At 35.4% G+C, this 26993-nt stretch overlaps 1 protein-coding gene across 3 annotated transcripts in view; it reads left to right on the top strand.

Annotated features, from left to right (window-relative positions):
- The first annotated feature begins 252 nt into the window (after positions 1-252).
- EMC2 (ER membrane protein complex subunit 2) overlaps positions 253-26993 on the top strand; it is a 49298-nt gene continuing 22557 nt past the window's right edge. For 2 of the 3 annotated variants that reach the window (XM_021710849.1, XM_008054912.1), the window contains exons 1-5: positions 253-362; positions 17090-17203; positions 17741-17805; positions 20932-21017; positions 23521-23578. In XM_021710849.1, coding sequence (XP_021566524.1) covers positions 323-362; positions 17090-17203; positions 17741-17805; positions 20932-21017; positions 23521-23578 — 363 coding nt within the window. In that variant the 5' untranslated portion in view covers positions 253-322. Of the gene's footprint in view, positions 363-17089; positions 17204-17713; positions 17806-20931; positions 21018-23520; positions 23579-26993 lie in introns of all 3 variants that reach the window. The other variant, XM_021710848.1, reaches the window with a different exon arrangement.

Here is a 26993-nt window from a genome sequence, read left to right as displayed (position 1 = left end):
GGGATTGGCGGACACGAAACACTCAGCGTTGTTAGAAATGCACGGTCAAAAACAAAACAAAAAAATCACCTCACCCTACGTTAGCTGCGCGGCCCCACCGACCGCCAGAGGCTCAGCCGACTCGCGGTCGCGGCGCATCCCCCCTCCCGCCCGCTTCCGCGAAAGCCCCTCCGCAGAGCCGCGCGCACGTGCGTGGCAGGTACCGCCCCCTCCGCTCTCTCCGCCAATGAGAAAGAGCGTCGTAAATCGCCACTGTCCGGCCGCAGGTCACGTGACGGCGTCGCCCCGCCCTCTCACCCCGCTGTCTCTAGGTTCTGGGAAGATGGCGAAGGTCTCAGAGCTTTACGATGTCACTTGGGAAGGTAACTTCGGGTGGGGCTGCTGCAGGGAGACCCAAAGCCCTGGGAGGCGGTTCGGAAGTACCGGCTGCTCTCGGAGAGCTGGGTTCTTCGGTCTCTCTTTGGCACCGGGGCTCTCGCTGGGTGGGCCAAGTGAGGTGGAGGTTGAGGCTGACCCCTTCCTTGGCCCGGCCGTGTCCTCCGCCGCGTTCCCCGCCTGCTCGTGGTGGACTGGACCGGTCGCCGCTCCAGTCCAGCGGCCTGGAGCAGCTTCCATTTTACAAGGCGGGAGGAACCTGGGACTGGGGATGTCACACTCTTCCTGTGGTTATTGGGCGGCGCACAAGAGGCGGGATAGTGGTTGCTGAAGCTTCTTTGGAGCCAAGACATACAGGGCCTGTAAGGCCTTACACAAAGTGTGTTGTGTAAGGTTACTGAGCTGTGCAGAGAGGCTGTGTAGAAAGAAGATCCATGAGCAAATCTGATTTGTCTTACATGCCACTTTACAAGTCGTTCTCTCTTTAAACCCAAGTTTTCAGTTTCTTTCCTTTTTTGTCTATTTTCTGTCCCACCCCCTTCCAAAACACATTTATGCATGCTTTACAACTTTTTTAAGTAGTAAGACTACCAGTAATTTATTTTCAGAAGAGGAATAACTGGTTAACTCTGGGGCATGTACTCATGTGTGATGAACTTATTTCCCCATCCTTGGTTGATCTTGAATGGAGTGCGTTCTTTAAACCTGGAAGCAGCGTTATATTTTTTTTCCCTCCTCTTAAAACCTTAGTGGGAGGCCTGCTTCCGTTTCGTTAAGACATGGAATTTGTGTAATTGGAATTCATGTTCCCTGCATTTAGCATAGTACTGTAGAATTCAGTAGCTAATTTGCTTAGTGAATGCCTTCCTGGGATGTCTTAATAATGGCCTGAAAACGTGTGGACTGAAAGTTAAATTTACTGTTTGATCGTGAATAAATTTCTCAGGTCTTAAAAAGTTGCAAACACATTAGAGAAAAAGCAAAATTCCTTTATTCTTGGACCGAGTTCAGTGATTTGTTCGATTTGCAGCCTCTGGCACACTGTGAACCTCAGTATTTTTACCTGTATTGGGGGAATGTATTATATTAAACAAAAGTTTTAAACGCTTAGTGCAGCTCTTATATCAAGTTATGTAGTACACAGTCTTTTACTTCAAGGAGTTTGCAGTCTGACAACATAGTTTTAAAAGGCTTGCGTCAGGGTTAATTCATTAAGCTTAATAGTAGATAAGTGGCTATTTTTAATGCTTTACAAAAACTCCAAAGAGTTTTAAATGTTTCATAAGATTTAGAAAACGCTTTTATGAAGTTTTGCTCAGTATAGCTTTCTTAGATGATAGTATCGTATATACTATAGAATCTTGAAGGATGAGTAAGTGTAAGTGCCAGCAAACACAAAGTGTGCTGAGGGCATTCTAAAGAGGTCTGAAGCAATTATATTTGGAATAATAAATAATGACTACTTCACACATTTTTTGAGGAACAAAAGAGAAAACATGCTAAAATACTTTGTAAACTAAGTACATATAAAAGGATGTGTTATCATAAGTTAATACTGATATGTTTCTGTTCCTCCTCTGTAATCTGGCTTTTGCCCATTTCTCCAGCGTTATCTTGAGCTGTTCTTCCCATGACTCTCTGAGCTGGCTGTGCTGGCCTTGGTTGAATTCCCTAAATTGCCCTGCTTCTTAAAACTGGGCAAATGTTATTCGCGCCACTAGCTGTGTCCTCTCTCCTTGCTTCACTATTGCTCCCATTAAACTTGATCATTTCCATAATTCCCTTCAATAATGGTTAAGTACTGCAAAAAAGTCTTCATTGACTACTGTACCCCTCCACCCATCCCCCAACAAAATTGAAAAAAAAAGAAAAAAGAAAAAAATCCTTAAACAACAAAATCAAACAAGCAACAAAACTTACCCGTGGTTTTTCAGTTATGTGTTCTCATACTATTGAAGCACTTACCCAATTGTGTTATGTTTGAAAATTTTGTCTCTCCTGGAATGAAAGGGACCAGGCCTGAATTTTCACTGTCACATCACTTAGAACCTGACACATGGGGGAGGAGAGAACTCAGTAATTATTTGTTGACTACATGAATTGTTAATGGGATTAATAATAATCACTAAGAAATTGCCAAAAAAATTATAGCTGCAAGTCATATTTCTAGTATTAGGATTATTTCTTTAGTATCCTAGATGAATTTAGACATCTCATCTAATAGGATATGCGTTGCTCACTAGTAGAATGAAGATTTAGCTCTTTCCAGAATTAAAATTCTATTTTAAATATCTTTAAAGATAGAATATTCTAGATTTTTATGTCAGAGACTTAAGATAACTGATTTTTAGGATGTAGGAGGGTGATGGGAGGATTCTCAGAGACAATGTTTTGTTGATTTTTATGAGTGGAATTGTCAGAGCTGTGTCCTTAGGAATTCCTCTGAACAGTATTATGAATTGGTTCAAAGAATACTGTAATTCTTGAGATAGAAAAGTTTATCACCTGTTTACAAAAGAGCTATATGGTAACTTTAACACCTCCAAGTTTCTATTAGCCTCTATAAAAAAATACTAGAGTATATAGTTTATTTATTCAACCAGTTGAAAGTTATTGATGCTTATTACATAGGGGAATTGTTACTTAAGAGTTTGGTGGTGGAAAAGAGAATTTAGAGTAATAAAGAGAGCAGTTGAAAGTTCTTGATGCTTATTACATAGAGGAGTTATTACTTAAGAGTTTGGAGGTGGGAAAGGGAATTTAAAGTTATAAAGAGAGTATCATCAAATTTCTTGAGAATATGGTATTTGGGCAGGACATGGATAGGATGCCTAGAACAATGCCTGGCATATAGTAGGCATTAAATGAGTACTTGTTGGAAAAAAATGTATGAGAAATGTTTGAGAGAATTTTGTGTTCAAGCAACCACAATTTGATTTTCATGCCCTATGACTCTAAGGTTTCTAGGGGTCTTAATGCCAACTTTAACATACAGATATTTGTACATCTGTACTACCTTTGCTACTGTAGATCACACTCCCTCTATAGACAATTCTTTGATTTCTTGATAACATTCTTCTAGATCTTTTCAGACCTTTTCTTTGTTGAGTTCTCTACATTAATTTACTCCTTATTTTTTGGTATCTTCAGTGGTTCTTTCCTTAGCCCCTCTTCTTAATCTGTTATCAGTTGTTATTAAACCTGAACTCAATAGACTTTTGATTGATGCAAGTATAAGTGTTACGTGGTCTGTGAACTCCATGACTTGCAGAATTGACTGTGTATAAACATGTGCATGTTTCTGTGAAAAGATGGTGCAAAGAACCTCATCAGCTTTGAAGATACCTATAGAAAGGTTAAATGACTTTTGTGGACTGTCTCTTCCATACCCAGCTTTAAATCAGCTTGTGTGATAAATAACAGTTTAATTAAACATATATGTGAGTACTTTGCACCAGGCACTGTTCTAGTTCTTGGGGATGCAATGCTGAACAAGACAAGTAGGGTCCCAGATTTCATGGCACGTATCTTGAGACTTCACTTCTAAAGTAAAGATCCATATTTCCAGTAATCTACAAGGCACATGTATTGGGTGTTCCACAATTGGTAAAACTCAAAACTGAACTCATCATCTTCCTCCTGCGTACTACCTCCTGTCTCCACCACCATCACTGTTACCACTTACTCTTCTGCATTTTTCCGCAGAAAAGTAGATGGCATCATGTATCTCCCCTCGTTCATAAGACAACTTCCGCTCATTCTTTAAGACACAGATCTATGAGATTTTGAAGTCTGCAAAGTACAGCTGTGTATGGGAAATAGATAATAATCAGGTTTCAATGAACTATATGTTTTACAAAAGGTCATCTTTGAAAGGTAAGAGCTAGAAAGGTGCCTTGAATGCTAGACTGTGGAGTTTGGAGACAGATATATATGTTTGGGAGACACTCTGCTAATTAAAAAAAAATAACTGCTTTCATTAAACTTAAATTTTATAAATGTACATGTTGATATCGAACAGGGCCTTTTCTTGATAGGGATCCCTTCATTGAAATTCCTTGCCATGTTTAATAAACATTTACAGTTTTGCTTTCTTTAATATGGGGTAGGAATATAGAGAGTCTCCTATAATAGCTACAGTGTACAAGTCTTTTAGGTTTTTATTATTGTCCTCATAATATTTTAAATTAAGTCCCCATATTTACTATGACAAAAATTTTTCAGAGCTATTTACTTTGATGGAGTCTTTTCAAAGCATCCAACTTTGTTTCATAGAAAGAAATCTATTTTTTTGCACTCAAATTTCTTTGGCTTATAATATTTAATTATGCTATAGAATTACATTAAGTTTAACTGTCATGAACTGGTTTGGATATAAACAGCTAAATTTTTAAAATGTAGTAAGTGGCGGAAACAATTAAGCAGGAACTAGCTGACTGATGAGGCTTATTAAAGCCAAGAGCTTCTAAAATGTTGTGGGCATCATTAGTATGTTTTGCAGAACTAAATTATTTGAGTTGATTCTAACTGGAGGATGGTTATGATAATTTTTACTGAACCATATTAATTTTACCCATCATATTTTAATTACATGTTTGCATCCTTTACACACACACATCTTCATTGATCACCTAGTGGTGAGAGTCAAAACAGAGCTCTCAGTAAATGCTTGTTTGTTCATTGAATGATTCCTAGGATATGAAGTTTATTCTATTATTTGTGGTAATAGTAGATAGTAATATTAGTGAGGAAAATAACTTATTAGGCATTTTATATACATTGTCTCATTTAATCTCACATGTATCCTATGAGACAGGCTTTATTTCCATTTTAATAAAGTTTGTTTTATTTTCTTCTAATCTTCTTACGTTATTATATGGTCATTTAATTTTCCTTATAGAAATTATTATCTGAAGTTATGTGGTTTGTCATCTTTTTACCCTACTGGAATGTAAGCATTATGAGTTCAGGAACTTTTTTTTTGTTTCTTACTTTGTTCCTGAGGCCCAGATCAGGCCTGGCAAGTAGTAGGCATTCAGTAAATATTAGTTGAATGATGAATAATTTCAAAGGTTGTGGTTCCAAACATTACACTATACTGCTCCAAAGGAGAAAGGAATCATTGAGTATCAATTTAAAGTTAATAAATTAAGTTGTCGAATTATGTAAGTCTTTAGAAATATCTGGTAGTAATTTGAAGACCAATTTGAGTAGAGACAGTTTGAAAACTATCCTAGCAATTTTAGTATAGATTGAGGAGAACCTGGGCTTGGATAATAGCAGTGGAAACCGTGGAAGGCATAAATCTTAGAAACATTTCAAGAGTCCACAGGACCTAGATACCAAAGGAGGAGTTAGAAACAACAGTCACAGTTGAAATCTCAGGTATCCTTAACAGAAGGTGCCATTAAACAGAAATGTGAACATTGGGAGCAAAAGCCATCTTTTTAGGGAAAAACATTTTTTTGATTTTTCTTATTTGAGTTGAGATAATGAACTATCAAAGGTCAAAGCTTTTTTTTTTATACAAGAAATAATTTATTTTTACTAATAATTCTTTGGATGAACATAAGTAGGGCATTTCTGAAAATACTTATGTGATATACTATTAATATATTAATAATATTATAGCAGCATCCAGAATATGGTACAGTCAGCTATATAAGTATAGTTTAAGATATTTATAGGAAGAATGTTGTTTATTTTGCAAAAATTATATTGTTTTAAAAAATACATAAACAATATTCCTTGTTTTGTGTTAGGCTATTATATTTTAATATAATGACGTTTATGACTGTGTTAGACTGTTGTTCTTAGAAGTCATGCTTTTAAAAAAAGTGTGTCCTCTTTCCTACAACTGTTTTTCCATAGTCCACAGTAAGAAATACTTTTTACCAATTAACTCATATTGAATTATGTACATTCATTTGAAGGGGGACCCCAAAAAACGAATTACCTTTTGGAGATCACTCAGAGTTGTTCCTCCGTATCAAATGAACAACCAAAGTTTTTATCTAGAAGTTTTGAGAAGGATGTGTCATGATTATGTCAAACAGGTGACTGGTTCTTCCACCTTGACAATACGTCTGCCCACACTGCACTGAGTGTTCAGCAGTTTTGACCAGAAACGCCATGTTCCCCTTGCGTCACCCTCCCTATTCACCCCATCTCACCTTCCGTGACCTTTTTTTTGTTTCCCTGGATGAAAAAAGTCCTCAAAAGAAAACATTTTGCCAGTATGGAAGTGATGATACAAAAAATGGCAGAAGCACTGAAAAGCATCAAAATTGATAAGAGTTCGAAAACTATTTTGAGCAGTAGAGAAAACATCTCGATAGGTGTATTGTATCAAATGGAGTATTTTGAAAGTGACTGAGTTTAAATATGTAAGAGTAAATACACAATTAAAAAAAAATAAATTCCAGGTTTTTTTGGTCCCCCTTGTACGTATACATGAATGTTTGAATATGTGTATAAACTGAAACCAAAGTTTCATTTAGAAAGTATTTTTAGTATGAGCATTGTATTCTATTCTGTTTGGTCTTCTCTCCCCCTCCCCAAATGCTGGAAGAAATTCACTAAATTGATTTCATACCGCACTAAGGGATTGTAATACATAGTTTGAAAAATACTTTTGTTGGAGCTCTGTGTGCATTCAAATAAATTGTCCCCCTCTTCTTTTTCTTTTCAAATCGAGTGGCCTTTTCTTTCTGAATATCTTGTTTTTTAACATTGTGCAACCAATCTGGGTAAATTTGTAGGACTATGAATAATTTAAAGTTTATCCCACAGGTATCGACCTTTTAAAGGAGTATACTGGTTCATGTAAATGAATCTGTAAATGATATTTCAGAATATTTGATAAAGTGAAGTGGAGGAAATGTAGAATTGAAGGAAGCAGTTTTAGACTAAAGAAGTCAGCGGAGTAAGTAGCAGGCATGTTTTTCCATCTTTTCAGAGGCCCGCTCTCTACAGTGACACCTAGTCCTCATGGAAGGAATAAACAGAATAATTATAACTACTCTCTTAAACTTTGATTTTTAACTCATCTCACAGGGCTTGCACGATAGTTAGTAAAATGTGCATATAAGTAGGGAGAAGCCTTTTTTGGAGGGAATGGTATTAGGGTGAAGTGAAAAGTTCTGAGCCACCTTTGAGAAAGCAGTGGAGGAAGAACCTTTATTTCTTGCCAGCAGCTAAGACAGTTATTATTTATTTTCCTTATAGTAAAGGAAATTTTTGTAGTGCTTTACATTTTATGAAATGCTTTTCATAAATTTGTCTAATTTTAGGAGTCTTAAATTCAGGGACCAAGCAGGTAAGGAAATTTGTGAACTTGGGTGAAAGACAAGAATGAAGAATTGGTGAGTGCATGCTCTACCTCATGGTAATGAAAATCAGCTTAAAAACAAACTAAAAGCCTCCGACTACTGTACTGTCCAAGCAACATCTGCAGGGTCCTAATTTTGCTTTATATAATTTTTACCAAAGACCTGTAAGACAGGCTCGTGATAGAGTCAGACTTCCATATCCTTGGGTTCCACGCCCACATTTCAACCAACTGTTGATGGAGAATGTTAAAAAATATATATTAACAACAGGACAACTAAAGTAATACAAATAAAAATACAGTGTCACTATTTACATAACATTTACAATGTATTAAGTATTATAAGTTATCTAGAGATGACTGAAAGTAGAGGAGGATGCACGTAGATTATTTGCAAATAGTATACCACTTTATTTAAAGGATTTGAGCATATTGGACTTAGGACCAATCCCTTGCTGATACTGAAAGGCAACTATTTTATAGCTGAGGTTAGAAATAAGTTGATGGGTCCAAGGTCATTATGCTGATTAGTGACAGAGTTGGAATTTAAACCCTAGTCCTGTAATTCTAGATCCTGTGCCTTTTTTTTGCCATGGGATACTCCAAGCCAGGAGTTGGCTTCTTTTTTTCTTTCTGTAAAGGTCTAGATAGTATACATTTTTGGCTTTGTGTGCCATGTGGTTTGCCTTCACTATTTCTCTGCCATTGCAACACAAAAATAGCAGTAGGTATCATCCAAATGTGGGTGGATGTATTCTGATAAAACTTTATTTGCAAAACAGATGCTGCAGAATTTGTCCCTGTGGTTGTGTTACTGATCCCTGCCTTAAAATCTTCAGCTCTAAATGCATCATAAAGGGTAAAGCCAGATGATGGGATTAGAAGAAGGCAAATAGCACTTGCTTTTGTATGGTGTACCATTGACTTGGGGAGAAGCTTCAAGACATGTTGGTTTGGAAACCAAAAAAGAATTAACTATGTACATGAAAACTGGGAAGGAAATGGAGGGCAGACAATTTTTGAGCACATGTTGTGCCAGGTATTGTTCTATACACGTAAATTAACTCATAATGCTAACTATAACAACTATATGATACAGTTATTATTTTCACCTCCATTCTTTAGATGAGAAGGTTAAAGTGCAAGGCAATATCAATGTCGCTCACCTGGAAAGTGGCAGAGCTGGATTGAACTCAAGCAGTTTGAGTTTGGCATCTCCACTCTTACCTGCTATATGCTACTGCTTCTATATGGGTAGAAGAGAAAACTGAAAGAAAATTTTTAAAATGTAAAACATGGTAATATTGAAACACAGGACAAACCTTTGGGTAATGAGAAAAGTTGTGGGGAAAAATTGAAGTGTATGGCAAATATAAACTCTGAATTTTAAAACTGTTTTATTATTAAATTTCTGTGTCAGAATTTGAAGGAAAATATTGTGATACTCAACCTAAATATTTTTTGAACCTGTCAGTGTTTTATTTGTTAAATATTAATCTACCTATATTTTAAAAGGATTTTCCTCCTTCCTTTTTTTAAAGTATCTTTTTATTATAAAGTGAAAGGAAAAAAGAAAACTACACAGAACAAATTTACAGCTTAATTATTTACTGCAAAGTGAACACATGGTCTGAAACCACTGCCCAGATCAAGAAATAGGACTTTGTCATCCCTCTCAGAAGTTCCTTCATGGTGGCCCACCCCAATCATAGCTCCTTCCCTTTTTCCATCAGTAAACATCATTCTGACTTTCCATGTAATCACCTCTGTGCATTTAAAAATAGTTATGTTATCCCCAGGCATATACTTTAGTCTCGCTAATTTTTAAAATGTTTGAGACATGTTTTAAGTATCTTTTGATTTATAGATTCCCATTCTATTCTTTTCTTTAAACAACAACAACAAAAATCTAGGCCAAACTTGGTGACTCAACCTGTTGTCCCAGCACTTTGGGAAGCGGAGACAAATGGATTACCTGAGTCCATGGGTTCGAGACCAGCCCAGGCAACTTGGCGAGACCTCATTTCTACAATAAATAAATAGAATAATAATAAAAAAAAATCTGTTTAAGAACTTGGGCTATACAATCTGTAGAGTTTGCCAGTGTCTAGATTGTCCTTATTGCATATTTATATTGTAATTCAGTATGTTTCTCTGTGTTCTGTAATTCTTGCAAATTTTCAGCTGGTTTCAGAGATTGGATCAGTCTTAGAGTTTATCTTTTTGTCAACACTGTAGGAGGTACATAATATCTGGCTATCTCTCTTTTATAGTTAATTATATTAGCAGCTATTGATGCTTATTGCCTATTGTAATTCACTAAGTTTGCAGAATGGTAGCATTCTAGTTTCATCTATCCTTTTTCATTTGTTAGTTGAATTGTTAATACTTCCCTTCATCTGTTATTTGGTTACATAGTGGTACATGTGAAAAAGGCAGTATAAATGCTTTCTGCTCATTTTCAAAATAGTGAATTGGTTTTTACGATGCCGTCTGATGGTGACCAGTTTCTTTTTTCATATCATTGTGGACTTATGGATTTAAATATATTTGATGGGTTTCCAATACTATTATCATTATTGAAATTTCAACTGCTCCTTCTTGATTTGTAATACCTTTTCATATTGGCTTCTGAGGTTTTGTTTTTGCTTTTTTTTTTTTTTTCTCTTAATTTAGGATTATGTTGGTTGTGGGTTTGTTGTGTGTGGCTTTTACTATTTTGAGGAATTTCCCTCTATGCCTATTTTGTTGAAGGTTTTTTATCATGAAGGAATGTTGAGTTTTATAAAATGCTTTTTTGTTGTCTATTGAAATGGTCATGATTTTTTTTTTTTTTTTAAATTTGAGTTGGAGTCTCACTCTGTCGCCCAGACTGGAGTGCAGTGGCCGCTCCCGGCCACCGCAGCCTCGACCTGACCTGCAGGGCTCCAGTGATCCTTCCGCCTCAGCCTTCCAAGTAGCCGGAATTACAGGCATGCGTTACCATGCCCGGCTGATTTTCTGATTTATTGTAGAGATGAGGTCTTGCTGCCCAGGCGGGTCTCGAACCCGCGGGCTCAGGCAATCCACTCACCTCAGCCTCCCAAAGGCGGGGGATTACAGACTGAACCACCGAGCCCGGCTGATTTTTGTTTTTAATTGTTTGTTTAGTTGATCACATTTATTGACTTGTGTATGTTGAACCACCCTTATATCCCTGGGGTAAAACCCACTTGGTCATGTGTATTATGTTTCTTCATGTGCAATGGAATTCAGTTTGTCAATATTTTGTTGAGGATTTTTGTATCTATGTTCATTAGGGATACCAGTTCTTCTTTGACAGTCTGGTAGAATTCAGCTGTGAGCCCATTTGATCCTGGACATTTTTTGGCTGGGACACTTTTTTTTTTTTTTTTTTGAGTTGGAGTCTCACTCTGTCGCCCAGACTGGAGTGCAGTGGCATGCTCATGGCAACCCCAGCATCAACCTGCTGGGCTCCGGTGATCCTTCTGCTTTAGCCTTACAAGTAGCCAGAACTACAGGCGTGCGCTATCACGCCCGGCTAATTTCTTATATGTTGTAGAGATGAGGTCTCGCTAAGTTGCCTGGGCTGGTCTCAAACCTGCAGGCTCAGGCATTCCACTCACCTCAGCCTCCCAAAGTGCTGGGATTATAGGCGGAGCCACGGAGCCAGGCCTGGGAGACTTTTAATTACTGTTTCAGTCTCATTACTTGTAATTGGTCTGTTCAGGGTTTCTATTTCTTCTTGATTCATAGGTGGTGGGTGTATTATGTTTCCAAGAGTTTATTCATTTCCTCTAGATTGTCGTGTGTGTGTGTGTGTGTGTGTGTGTGTGTGTGTGTGTGTGCGCGATCCTAATAGGCTTGGTTGATCTTTTGAATTTCTGTCTCCATTTTCATTTTTGTTTGAGTTAATTTGAATCTTGTCTTTGTTTCTTAATCTAACTAATGGTCTATCAATTTTGTTTATCTTTTCACCAAATCAACTTTTTGTTTGGTTGATCCTTTGTGTTGTTTCTTTGTTTTCACTTTAGTTTGGCTGTGATTTTCATTATTCATTTTCTTCTGCTGACTTTGGGTTTGGTTTGTTCATGTTCTTCTAGTTCCTTAATATGTGACATTAGGTTGTGGATATGTGTTCTTTAAATCTTATGAATGTAGACCTTAAGTGCTGTACATTTTCCTCTGAGCACAACTTTGGCTGTATCTTAGCATTAACCTCAGGCAGTTTGTGTTCTGAATGTCAAAGTACAGTTGGTCTTAGAGCCTCAGGTGTTTTCTTGGCAGCCCATCCCAGCCTGGAACTGTTTGCTGTAGCAGAGTTTGTCCTTCAGGCCTATTCTCTCCCAGGCTGGCTAGAAACCAGTCACTAGTGAGGATTGAGTTCCTGGGATATGGCAGCTGGAGCTGCTCAGGTTTCCCTCCCCCTGCACAATTCCATATGAGTTTTGGCAGCTTACAGCTGTGGGTAAGGCAGTTTACTATGAGGTACTGGACTTCCGCAAGGCTCAGGGCCCTCCAAGTCTGTGGCAGGAGCACAGGACTCAAGTCCTCTCATTCACCTTCTTCACTGCATCTGGAGGCTGCCAAGGAGTCTGTGCCATGATCCAGAGGAGAGTCTGGGTAGTTCTGGCCTAGGCTGGTTGATTTTCTTCTTTTTTTGCACTGTGTGCTTGTTATCACTTCTTTGATGAGTTGTGGGCTGTGGTGCTGGTCATGTTTCTTTCTGGGTGCTGAGGAAACTCTTAGTTTACTTTGTAGGAGAAACATTCTCTAGTTACCTCTTGTCAGCCATCTTAATCTTGAGTTGAGAATGATTTCCTTTGACTCTATACCTTACCTTCTGGATGCACTGGAGTAAGTGTTGGGTCTGCAAGGCTGCAGGGGACTCTGCCCCATAGCTTTGCTAGGTGTAACCCATCTGCAGCTCTGTGGGTTGGGGTTTGCACCTCTCTCAGACTAGAGTTGCATGCAAATTGCTCTATAGTTCTCAGGCCTTTGGGAAGGCCCTGCCCTCCTTGTTCCACTAGGCATTACCCTAGTGAGGGCTTTCTTTAGTGATCCTGACCCTGTGACTCCACTGGGCATTGCCCTGGTGGGGGATTTCTGTGGTTGCTTTGCCTGTGTGGCAGTTCTCTGCTTGAGCTATGAGGTTCTCTGATGTATCCCTTGAATTCTAGGTCAGGGCATCCGTAACTGTTTCTCTTGTAGTCTGTGCACTTGCAGAGGTGCACTCAGGGTGCACTATCAAGGTTTAACTTTTGTGAATTCTGGAGCAGCAGCCCAAACTGAGGAACACGACACCAGAATGTGAGGAGCAAAATCTTAAAGCGGCCCTGGGCACTTCCTTTGAAATTGTTCTACTCAAATATTTCTGAAATGTCTTCAGAGTCATTCTTTCATTGTCTAGGTGGATAACATCTGGCTTCCATTCATCCATATTGATCTCCTTATCAAATATTCTCTTGGCAATATCCTTGGTGTTTTCTCCCAAATACATGCCTTTAATTCTTTACAGTCTGTCCAGGCTGACAGTTTTCCAGATTTTTAAGTTCTGCTTCCCTTTGGCTTTAAATATTTCATTTAATTTTTTTCTTGCTTCACCTCTTTTACTATAAGTCATCAAAAGAAGCCATGTAACACCCCGAACACTTGCCCTAGCTATTTCTTCTGCCAAATACCCTAGTTTATTGCTCTTAAATTATTTCTTCCACAGGTATTAGGATATGAACGCAGTTTGGCCAAATTCTTTGCCGCTTTGTAACTAGGATGGCCTTTCCTCCAGTTTCCCATAAGAAATTTCTCATTTCTGTCTGAGACCTCATCAGAATGATATTTATGGTCTGTATTCCTATCAGCATGCTGATTGTGACCGCTTCAGTAATCTCTAATATTCAGGCTTCCCTTATAACTTTCCTCATCTTTTAAACCCTTGCCAGAACAGCCCTTTATGGTCCAGCCTTACCAGTTACCCAGTTCTAAAGTCATTTTTCACATTTTTGTTATAGCAATAGTACACTTCTTGGTACCAATTTCTGTTTTAATCTGTGTTGCTGTGACAAAATATCTGAGACTGGGTAATCTTTGAAGAACAGAAATGTATTTCTCATCGTGTGGAGGCTGGAAGTCCAAGATCAAGGTGCTGGCCATTTCTGGTAAGGACCTGGTCTCTGCTTCTCAGATGGCATCTTGAACGCTGTGTCATGTGATGGAAGGAAAGGAAGGGCAAAAAAGGGGGACTGACAAAGACAGAAATAATAGACACTGGATACACCAACAAGGGAGAGGTGAAGAGCTCTGTAGGGTTCAGTATTGGCCACTTGAGAACCAATCCCCATCACTACACAGTATATTCATGTAACAAACATGCATGTGTACCCCCTGAATCTAAAATAAAAATGGAAAATAATAGAAGGAGGCAAACTCACTACTTTTATCTCTTTTATAAGGGTGCTAATCCCATCCATGAGGTTGGATCCCTCATGGTCTAATCACTTCCTGAAGGCTCCACCTTCTAAAACTATTGCACTATTGCACTAGGGATTATGTTTAAACATAGGATTTTGGGTGGGACACAAACATTCAAACATTAACAGCTCTGATTCTTTCTCTTATTTCTCTTCATAATCATAGCTGCATTGTCAGAGGATAAGCCTTTTTCCTCTAAGCCATTATCTATTCTTAGTTTTTCAAGTAACTATGTAACTAATGATCATCACAAGTCTTTATGTTGATTTTTTTTCTAGTCATTTGATTGTTTAAAATCTGTTCTCTAGTAGATTCTCAGGAAAATGCCCAGCAATATTCTCTAAATTCTGCATGTTGATCACATTTTGTGCACTTCACACTTGGAACTGAGTTTTGCCAGGATGAAAATCTTTGGTTCATATTTTCTTTTCTTGAATACCTTAAATATGTTAATGAACTTTCTTCTGGCATAAAACATTGCTGTGGAAGAGTTTAATAATCATCTAGTTTTCTTTCCCTTGTAATTTAAGTCCTTTTTCCTGTAATGTTTATTTTAGTATATTCCTTGCTATTGATCTTTCAGGGTTAATATTCTCAACTACCTGACATATTCTTTCAGTATGTAGATTCATATCTTTTCCAATACCAAAGATTTCTTGAATTATAGTTTTTTAATATTCTGTGTCTTTGCTCAAATTTTCTTTTCCAGGAACTCCTTTTCTCTGTGTGTTGGATATTCTTTACCTATCTTTAATATCCATCATATTCTTTCAAATCGTTATTCATCTTTTTATTTCTTCTGCATTTAAAGAATGTGGTCTTTTTCATCCTGTGTTTTTTTGATTGTATTTCTTCTAGTTTAAATTTCTGAAATATTTTTCTTTTACTTCTGATTCTGAGTTCTCTCACCTCATTTTTGAGGTTTTCTGATTCAGATTTATGTGTTACTTTATGTTCTGTATCATTTTCTTAATGCCCTTTAGCTCATGTTGAAATAGTATGTTATAGTTTTGACTGGTTTTGCAGGCTTGTGTTTCTGACCTACCTTCAATGTATATAGCAATGAATTTGTGCACTTTGTTTTATTTTATTTTTCTTGGGTAACTTAACTGTGATACTTTTCTGTTGCTCTTTTTTTACATGACATTTGTTTTCCTAAAATTATAAAATGAGGTGTGTGGTTCAGTAAAATTTTAACTTCAGAAAACTCCACTCCTTCTTCTGTTGTTTTTGTCTAGCATTCCTGCTCTTAAATTTCATGGATATATCACCCTTCCTGTTGTCATCAGGATGCTGAATTTTGATCCCGCTCTTCTCAGTTTGCAGTCTTGTTTTAAAATGAGCTTTTCTCAATTTTAAGAATCCACAGAGGCTCAACTGCTCCAGCCTGTTCAGTCCTTCTTACCACTGGCTGCTTGCATTTATCTGGGATTACATAGCACAAAGCCCTTCCTCTTTTCAGATGCTCTTCACATATTGGCTCATGGTGCTCTCTGGCTCTTTGGGGGTTCTTCTGTTGCTAGATCCATCAGATACCACTTATTGCTTCCTTTATTTTTATTCTGTATAGATTATGGTACCATGCAGGTCTTGTAGCTGTTGACTGTGCAGTTGTAGTGGCCACCATCCTTCCAGAGTCCCTCCTGTCTTTTTAAAAAAGAAATAAAATAGTTCATACATAACTTTTTGTACCTAATTTTCTTCTCCATTTTCTTTATCTATTTCCATTGTTTGATTTATGTATTTCACTTAGACTGTGTCATTGACTTGGAACCATTTATGTATTTTACTTAGACTGTGTCGTTGACTGTGACCATTAACTTGGATCTAATGCTTTCTAAGTTCCCACTGTGCCCCAGTTATTCTGCTAAGAACTTTATATATTTTTTATTTAATCCTAATTATATATCCCTGAGCTGAAGATATTATTATCTCCATTCATAGATGTGGAAGGCTAAGCACCGATTTGGTAAGTTGTGTGAGGTCATGTGGAAGAGTTTAGATTCAAACCAAGTCTGTCAAGTTTATGTTCTTGCCGCTAGACTATATCTTCCATGACTGGTTTCTTTTAATTTTTTATGTCTTTCTAGTTTAGCTTCTGTTTTTTTGTTTGTTTCAAATTTATTTATTTTTAAAATTGACATATAAAACAACATTCTGATTGTTTTTTGTTTTATTTTTTGTTTTTTTGCACCAGAGTAATTTTCGTAGTATATAGCTCTGATCATGTTGCTCAGCATTTTTTGGTTGTTTCCTATACTTTTAGCATCAGACTTCAAGTATGAAATAAAAGTCTTCTAAGAAATCACTCTATTTATATCCTACCCTCTCATTCCCTAATTCTACTGCCCTAATTCTACTGTGTTTTAAAATTCGGAACTACCAGTAGTTCCTTCTGTGTGGAGTAACTTACTTTCTTGTTTGCCTGAAGAACTCTTTAACCTTTAAGACATAGTTCAAGGTTACTTCCTGTGCAAAGTGAGAGTCAAGCTGATTTCTAGGTCTTAGTACAAGTAATTATTGGTAGAAAGAAATTATCATTTGCAATGATTTGTACGGCCATTTTTGTAAATTAAATTTAATGGGAATATATTTTCATCTTTTTTTTTTGGTAGGCTTTAAATTGTAAGGACTCATGCATGTAAATGTAGTGAGAATCTTGTGCTTGTCTTCTGTTTATTCCCTAGGAGGCCTAGCACATTGCTTATTTAACTTATTTGTTCAACAAATATTTAATTCAAGTATCTAAATTGATTTCACAGTGTTCTAGAGGCTAGGAAATCCAAGAACCGGCTGGCAGATTCAGTCTCTGGACATTAGTGTTTATTTTCTTTAACTAAAAAGCTGATTTTTGTCTTGTCAGTTTTGACATCTATCAGATGTGTGTGTATACATAAATAACTTTTTTTGTTCCAGAAATGCGAGATAAAATGAGAAAATGGAGAGAAGAAAACTCACGAAATAGTGAGCAAATTGTAGAAGTTGGAGAAGAATTAATTAATGAATATGCTTCTAAACTTGGAGATGATAGTAAGTTCTTCAATTTACTATGCTCAGGCTCAGCACTTGCCTCATTTATGGTTTTTTCTTTTTTTTGTTACTTGTTTAAAAAACTTTTTATGTATGTTTTTTTCTGCTGGTCATCTCAATATTTTCTGTGACTTTTTGTCAGGATTTATAATTTATAACTTACAATTTATAATTGCTTGGTAGTAAGAAGCTGTGAAATAGGCATTTTTATCTTACGGCTGACAAATGTCTAGCCAGATATATTTCATAAAGATATTCTGATGTGGCCAAAATGTATTTCATAAAGAATCTTTTAGAACAGTAAAAGTATCAAATACTTGGAGATTTTAACCTTACAAGATATTCAGATGTTTTTACATTGCTGAAACCATATAAGGATGGATTCTCATAATTCTAGAAGTAATGCAATAAATCAGTTTTCAGTTATAAGTAATGTTCGTGAAATATCCAAAACTAGAAGATTTTTTATTAGTCTTATTTCTATTTGGGGGACTTTTATATTTAATTCAGTTTTTTCCCCCCTCTCTATGTATCTAGTATGGATCATATATGAACAGGTGATGATTGCGGCCCTTGACTATGGTCGAGATGAATTGGCTTTGGTAGGTATTTAAACTGATAATATTTTATCTTCTACTTAATTTGCTTCATGAATTATATACAGTAGTTAATATTTAGTATATAGCTTATAATGAATACTTTCTATAGCTTGTTTTGAATGCTACTCTTAACTACTGTTAAGAGTAGTGGGACTAGCTAGATACTTTAGGGCACAGTATCTACTTACAACTAATAATCCTGAGAAGTAAATATTTAATATCCTGCTTTTATTGAAAAGATTAAATTAGCTGTTGAAATTCATCTACTTAGTAGATGATTTATACTGTATTATGGAGTTTAAAATAAGAAATGTAGTTCAAAAATTCTTTTTTGGTTTATTGAATGATTTTCATAGTATGTAATGTTAAATACTGTTATACAATATTATAAACATATATCTTAAGTATTAGAAAATCTTGACACGTGCAGAACATAACTTAGAATACTAATACTGCTTTTAAAAGTAAAACTATAATGATAACTATATTTTTGGACTCTCATGTGCTAGGCAGTATGCCAAATGCCTTACACTATGCTTTTAGTCTCCACAATTATTTGTTGAGTTGATTTGTGTTTGATGTTATGCCATTATATCCATTTTATAAATCAGGAAACAGAGGCATCTGTTCTGTTGTTCCTATTATTCTGAATTCTTAAGTACTAGCTCATGCTACCTCCTCATTTAAACCAGAAGAAAATACACAAAAACAGAAAATTATAAATATCAGGAAAACATTTACATCTGAAATAGTATTGTCCTTTTCAAGGTAATCACTTTAGATTGGCTATAAATGTAATTCTGGAGGAGCTGCTATTGGTAAAAACATTCCACAAAACCTTTATTGGATTAAACTCAGAACTTACAAGTCATAATCTTTTAAATATCCATAGAGGTGGCAGTTTTATATCCTCTTGAGAATTTTTTTTTTTTTTTAATAGCCAAATACCATTTGATAAAGTAGGGATGGAATGGTTCAAGCAATAATCAGCTGCTGCCTCTCTTGACCAGTTAAAGCTGAGAGGCAGAGCATGGGAGAAAAAGGAGTATTTAATTTCTATAACCAGGTTATAGCGAGATGGGTTGGCATCCTTAACCAAAAATTCCGCTCAGAGCAACACAAATTTATTTCCGTATTTATACTTAAAATTCATAGTCCTTTACCCACCACGAGTTCAAAACTTATGTGCAGTTTTAGCGTGACTTAAGATTTACATGAACAATTTTTTTATACACAAGCACTGACGTGATTCAGTGTCTCCTGGTAATGCTGACATTTTAGATAACATTCTGCAATTTACAGCATGTTCTTTTCATGTTCTTTACAGAAAGGTGCAGACAGTTGCAACATTTGGAAGTAAGAGAAAGTCACAACATTTAAAATGATTGCTTTAAATTGTTTTAAAACATAATTATAACAATCTTCTATTCCTAGAACTCTGACCTAACAGCCTGATGTCCTTGTATTCACAGATGGAGGGAAGGTGGACAATGCTCACACCAGGCTTTCAAATACAGAATTTTTGACCTTGGACCATTCTCCTAATTATTAGGTGGTCTTACTTGCAGGCTGTTTCTTCTTCAGTATCAGCATTAGCTTACTAGATAAGATTGGCCAGTTGAGCAAGGCCATGCTAGGAAAGGAGAAGGGCTGAGGGAATAGGAAAATCGTACCTTTGAGTTCAAGCAATTTTTACATTTAACCCAACTCAGCTACTAAAGAATACAAGTTTTTAAGTCTTTTCTAAATGACTATTCTGATATAACCAGCATGACCTCTTTTCAGCCTATAACAGGAGGTCACCTTAGATAATATTGATAGGTAAAGCAGTAGATCAATTTAAATAACTTTTTTTATAGCACAATGATTTTTTTTAAAAGGTTGAGGTTTTTATATAGTTAGCTTGATTGACCAAGTAATGCGGTTTTACATGATGTCAAAGAAATAAATGAACATACCTTTACTTTTGACTAATTTGAATATTTTTCTTAATGTGGCAAATTTTCAGTCAGATTTTGAAGCTGTATTTCCAGATCATATTAAAAGCAGTTTTGTTACTTGTTAATAGTTTTATCACCAGTCAGAGGCTTTTTTTTTTTTTTTTTTGGTCACTCATGTTTTAGGATTTTTGAATGAACCAATTCTGTAATCCTTGGCATTTCTAGCACTTTGAAGATTATTAATACCTCATATGTTGCTGAGAACTTAGCTACTCGATAAATATTTGATTATTTATTTAGTTGAGTTGACAAGTGAATTATGGATACCTGACCAAAGAAATTGGTATTCCATAGATTTGGTGTCTGTATTTTCCGACCTTAGTATATGTGCATTGAAAGGCTAACGATTTCAAAAGGGCATAATTAAACAGTGCTGGTATTATTTGCTAGGGACTTAAGATGTCTACCTAAGAACTTAATTCTTACCAGGAGAATGCTTATGCCATAGTTAGGAAGAAAAAGTCAGGAAGCTGTTGTTCGCATTTAAGTAGGGACCTGAAACATTATGGAAACAGTTTTTTTGTTTGTTTGTTTGTTTTTTTTGAGTTGGAGTCTCACTCAGTCGCCCAGACTGGAGTGCAGTGGACGCTCCTGGCCACTGCAGCCTCGACCTGCTGGGCTCTGGCGATCCTTCCACCTCAGCCTTCCAAGTAGCTGGAATTACAGGCATGCGCTACCATGCCTGGCTGATTTTTTAATTTATTGTAGAGATGAAGTCTCGCTGCCCAGGCGGGTCTCGAACCCACGGGCTCAGGCAATCCACTCACCTCAGCCTCCCAAAAGCGCGGGATTACAGGCTGAGCCACCAAGTCCAGCTTGGAAACAGTTTTTAAGGAGAAATACTATAATATTTGAAGAGTTATCAGTAGATCTTATAATTTATTCATTTTTCTGGTTAAGGGCATAATTAATTTTTGAGAACCAATTGTTGCCTTCACTGTAATTTCATAGTTCTTCTTTTTACCTCATTATTTGATACTGATTAATTTCACTTTCTGTTATTAGTTGACACTAATGAAATTATTCTTGAAGATACCCTGAAGACTATGTAGGCAATTCCTTATAGCCCATTTAGCATATGTAATGTAATTGCTACTCTTCAAGTTGTTTTTGCCAATTATATTTTCAGTTTTGTCTTCAAGAGTTAAGAAGACAGTTTCCTGGCAGTCACAGAGTCAAGCGATTAACAGGCATGAGATTTGAAGCCATGGAAAGGTAACCAAATCTTGTGAACAGTGTGATCCCATTTAAAAGTGCATGCAGCCTGTTAATCTTGGTGGTGTTAGTCTTTTTTAATTTTGAGCATTCTAGTGTATATGAAATACTATCTCATGGTGGCTTTAATTTACATTTCTTGGTGAAAAACTTGTTATTTCTGATTGAATTTTCAAATAACTTCTTTATGAAGTATTGTTTCAGTCTTTGCCCATTTTAAAAATGAATTTTTAAATTTTTTTATTGTTGATTTGTTGGAATTCTTCATATATTCCAGATAAAAGAACTTTGTGCTATGGATATTTCTTCTTATTCTCTGGCTTGTGTAATTATTTTCTTAATAGTGCTTAAGGAAAACACAGGAGTTTTTAATTTTGACAAAGTTAAGTTTATCTTTTTTTTTTTAGTGGTTAGTGACTTTTGTGTCCTGAGAATTTGTTTTTTACTCCAACATCTCAGTGATGCTATTTATTTTTTTCTAGACAGTAGGAATATTTTAAGTTAATTGTTTTTCTTTTTTAAATTTTAAGAATACTTTTAGATTTTTTTAAATTTTAAGTGTACCATTTTTCTGTTTGCTATCTGCTTTAAACTTTTATTTGCAGAATTCTAGATGATTGTGCCATTTAGTTCAACTATGATCTTATCTTCTATTATGGCTGTCAGCTACTGATGAGGGAGTATGTAAGTCTCTAATTCTAATAGTGGATTTATCTATTTCTCTTTGCAGTTTTTACTTCATTTTGACTCTGCGTTCATTACATAATATTTGGGATTGTTATTTTTTTTTTTAGAGAATGACCCCCGTATATAATATAATTATCTGAGCTTCTCTTTATCCCTGATAATTTTTCTTGCTCTGTAAGTCTGCTTTGCTGAAATTAATACAGCTATTTCTGCTTTCTTTGGATTAGTGTTATAGCATGTCTTTCTCCATCTCTACCTTTACTCTGTCAAACCTTTATTTTCATTTAGAGCGGGTTTCGTAGGCAACATTTAGTTGGGTCATGTTTTTCAACCCATTTTTATGGTGTCTTCATTTCATTGGTATGTTTAGACCATTTCTGCTTTTTCTGTTTAATTGAGTATTTTATAGGATTTTATTTTTTTCTCTCTCAGTATATCAGTTATACTACATTTTAAATTTTTGGAAAATGGTTGTCCTAGCACTTGCAGCATACATTTACAACTATTCCTAGTCTACTTTCAAATACTATACTGATTCACAGGTAGTGCAAGTACCTTACAACAGAATATTTTTAACTTTTCTCTTTTTCACTTATAACTATATTTTCAACACACTCTTTTGAACAAAACTGTTATATGGTTATTTAAGAATAAGAAAAATAAAAGATCTTATTTTACGTTCATTTATTCATTTTCTAATGCTCTTTCATTCTTTATATAGACCAGAGTTGCTGACCAATATTTTTCTTTTCTCTGAAGAGCAGGTTTTATTTCTTGCAAGGCAGGTCTACTGGAAGCTTAGTCTTTCAAATTTTGTTTATCTGAGAGTCTGTTTTTTTTTTCCTTTAATGGAGGATTTCTCAGGTAACAATACTAGGTTGCTGATTTTCCTTTAAAACACTTTTAAATATTTCACTCCACTCTTTTCTTGCTCGTGTTGTTTCTGAAGAGAAGTCTATAATTCTTATCCTCTGGCTTTTTTCAAAATTTTCTCTTTGTCTTTGATTTTCTACAGTTTGACTATAATATGTGCAGGTATTGATTTTTTTCCCCCTATTTATTGTGCTTTATTTTGGATCTGTAGTTTTGTGTCTGTTCTAAGTTTGGAAAACTCTCAGTCATTATTAGAAACAAAGGAACATTTCCTATGTTCCTTTCATTATTTTCCTTCTAGTATTCCCATTACATATATGGTGCATCTTTTGTAATTGTCCGCAGTACTTGGATATTCTGTTCTATTGTCTTTTCTATTCGCAAGTTTTTATTGATATTTCTTCAAGCTTACTAATTCTTTTTTGGGTCATGTCCAGTCTACTGACAAGACCATCAAGGCATTCTTAATTTTAGTTACACTGTTATTTCTAACATTTTCTTTTGATTCTTTTTTAGAGTTTCCATCTTTCTAGTTACATTATCCATCTGTTTTTGCATCTTGTTCACTTTTTCCTTTAGAGCTGTAAACATATACATAGTTGTTTAAATTTTCAGTCTTTAATGTCAATATTTCTGCCATATCTGAGTCTGGTCCTGATGCTTGCTCTGTCTCTTTAACCGGTGTGGCTAGTTTTTGCCTTTGTATTCAGGCTATATTGAATCAATATTATTTTTGAAATAAATTGTTCTGTAAGTACTGTATACATGATTTTTTTTCTTAAAAAAATCAGACTAGTAAACTTTCAAGTGAAGATAGGAAGACTTGGGTAGCAATTATAACTGCATTTAAAGCCCTGTGAGTTTAGACTTTTTTCTGTATTTACCATTTATCACTATATTTTTAATGTAATGATTCTTGATGTTTATTTTTCTTTTTAAATAGATATGATGATGCTATACAACTATATGATCGAATTTTACAAGAAGATCCAACTAACACTGTAAGTTTGCAGATAGTTTTGAAGGTGATGTAAAATTTCATTTAAAAGGTAAAATTAATTCATTGAGGAAATAATGGAAAGGTACATAAGGAACCAGGTATTTTCTTTTTCCAACTTTAAATAGTTCATGATGGGCCACATTCAAATGATTAAATAGTTTTAAGATTCTTCTGTAAGATTTGCCTTCTTGAAGATATCTTATTAGAAAAGAAGCTAGTTAAAATTTGGAAAGAGTGGACTGTACTTATATAAAAGGCCAACAGAGCCTAGAGTTTGTATTATTTTGAAGTTTATGGACTACTAACTTATTTATTTGGTGTAATTAGTTTTTAGTTGTCTTAATGAAAAATGAAAGAGATCATCTTAGTAATTATATATGAGATTAATGAAGGTATTTTGTTTTTAGTTTTTTATACCCTAAGCACAGATAAGAAGAGAGATTTTTAGAATTTTTAATCAAAACTCTGGTTAAATTTTTTTTGTCTTGTAGAAGGAGAAATTGTTATATTAACATAGTGTAGATTATGAAAGTTTTCTCTCATTTGGCAAGAATCTCTTTAAAAAGTCTTATAATATATGGTGGCTTTTTTTTAAATGAGACATGATCTCATTCTGTAGCTTAGACTGGAGTGCAGTGGCATGATCCTAGCTCACTACAGCCTCATACTTTTCGGATCAGGTGGTCCTCCTTCCTCCTCCCATTTCAGATTCTTGAGTAGCTAGTAGGACTATGTACACGAATAGTCATGCTTGGCTAATTTTTTTTCCCCATAGAGTTGAGGTTTCACTGTTTTGCTTGGTCTGGTTGTTCTTAAACTCTTGGCCTTAAGCAATCTTCCTGCCTCATCTCCCATGCTCTAGGATTATAGGCATGACCACTTCACCTGACCCTGACTGTGGATTTTAAGATGTAAGCTACTTAGTAACTGAACAACAGTAACTTGAATTATATAATTCCTAAAGTGCATTTATCCTAGGCATTGGTTATAAATCCCCTATCTCTGCTTATTTCTTCTGATAGTCTACAGTAATACTTATATATTATCATAGTTGACAGGGTTTCAGTGAAAAGGTTTCATTATTTTGTGAATATATTCAGAATATAGAGAGTTCAGGGAAAAGTTTTGACAGCTGCAAGTCTACTTGTAATAAAAAAAAAAGAAGAAATAGCTTCTATCAGTTTATCTATATACTACCAATAAAAAGAGGCTTAAAATTGGAAAGCTTTTGAATAACTTTCTAACCTTAATTATCCTAATATCCGTTTGTCTTAGTCAAACAATCCCTTATAAAAAGTACCATTTTTCCCTTGTATATTTATTTACTCATGGTTACTTCAATTGTAAAATATTCATCTTCTACTTAACCATAGATTGCAAAAAATGAAATCAAGTTTTTGAAATGAGCTTCTGTGTTTTATATGTTTTTCTCATACCAGGTTAAAAGGTTCGTAATTTAAGTCATTTTTTAAAAATTAATACTTATGTCTCAGTTTAAGTTGAGGATATTTTAAGTAAGTTATTTCACTCCTTCAGGATGTAAGATCATATGTAATTAAATGTTGCTCTGTATTTGTAATACCGTCCATATTTTATGGCTTTTTATGAATTTTAAGCCTGGCTAGACAGAGAAATTCAAATAGTTCCCCTCACAGAATATGTGTGAAGTGGTGCAGGTTGAGCGTCCCTAATCCAAAATTTCATAATCTGAAATGCTTCAAAATTTGAAACTTTTTCAACACTTGATATCATGTGATGGAACACAATCAAAACAAAGCCAAAACTTTGTTTTAGCACAAAATTATTTAAAATATTGTGTAAAATTGCCTTTAGGCTGTGTTTAAGGTGTATAGGAAACATAAATGAATTTGTGTTTCGATTTAGGTCTTATTTCCATGATATCTCATACTAATATACAAATATTCCAAAATTGATATGATCTGAAATCTGAAACATTTCTGGTCCCAAGCATTTTGGATAAGGGATACTCAACCTGTAGTAATTGAATCCCTTAATGGTTATGTTAACTTTTTAGAACAGGTGACTAAATTAAGCTTTGATAAATGTTTTATTACTTTATCAGACGTTATTCCTATCTAATCTCCCCTCAGTCCCTTTTTTTATAAACATTTATTGAGTACCTCTTATGAGCCACCAAAGTGTTGCTGTTACCAAGAGTTAAAATACTCCTTCTGTTCTGTATTGTAGAAAGCACTCTGCTAGATATTGAGAGAGAAAATAAAGCCATATAAGACCAGAACTAATTAAATTCTATTAGCAGACTTCTCTTAGATTCAATAGTTAAGTTACTCTGTAGAAGACATCACCATTTCTTTTTTCAAAACAACTTTAATGTATTATTTCAAAGGTAGAAAAGTCCTCATCCATAGTTGTAATCCAGGCTTTTATCCCATTGTTCTCTGCATTGTCTAAAAGTGATTGTGTGGCCTTTTTTCATTGTCTTGTACCTCTGTGTTCCTAGATAACCACGATAGAAATGACGTTATTTATTAAAGCTTTTAGGGGCTCTCCTTCCTTCTGACATGCATTCCTTATTTTTTTAGAAAACATTTGTTGAGTGCTTACAGTGTCCTTGTTGCTGGGACCAGAAGGATAAATTCGACAGCATTTTGCCCTTTTTTGCTTTTAGGGAGACAGCATGATGTAATGAATATATCATGGACTTTGAAATTGATTTATTAAATCTGATTCTTTGATGATTTGCTGCATTAGTTATGAGCTTTGTAAGCCTTGAATACTGAGTGTGGCTTAAATGAAACAAAGACGATGGGCTAGTGGCTGGCATGAGTAAGTCTTAGCATTATTAAAGTAAAAGTCCTGCTTGGGAAAGAAAGAATAAGGTAATTTTAAATTTTTTAAATTTTTCCATTGAGAGGGTGGTGAAATGGAATATATTCTATCTATTTTTTAAAAGTTGTATATTAGTCTCTTGAAAAAGTAATAACACATTAAAACTTACAATACAAAATGATATATGGTATAAAAAAAAAGTCTGTCTTACCTCTGAGTTCAAGTCCTTCTTTCCCTAGGCAAATACTTGTAACAATTTTTTGTGTGTTCTTTCAGAGATGTTTTTCACAGACAAACTGGCATGTTCTTATATATCCCTTCTCACAGAGAAAATGGTTAGAAATGCAGATGTGGCAAACTCAGCAATGTATTATTTTTCTTTTTTGAGTTGGAGTCTCACTCTGTCGCCCAGACTGAAGTGCAGTGGCACTGCTCCTGGCCACCGCAACCTCGACCTGCTGGGCTCCGGCGATCCTTCTGCCTCAGCCTTCCAAGTAGCTGGAACTACAGGCACGCGCTACCACGCCCGGCTAATTTTTTTGATTTATTGTAGAGATGAGGTCTCACCAAGTTGCCCAGGCAGGTGTCAAACTCGTAGGCTCAGG

This window comes from Carlito syrichta, unplaced genomic scaffold (assembly GCF_000164805.1).
Source record: "Carlito syrichta isolate Samal-C Ts95f unplaced genomic scaffold, Tarsius_syrichta-2.0.1 Scaffold301610, whole genome shotgun sequence".
NCBI classification, from domain to species: domain Eukaryota; kingdom Metazoa; phylum Chordata; class Mammalia; order Primates; family Tarsiidae; genus Carlito; species Carlito syrichta.
The sequence above is the reverse complement of the archived record's forward strand: the minus strand, read 5'-3'. Positions and strand labels throughout refer to the sequence as shown.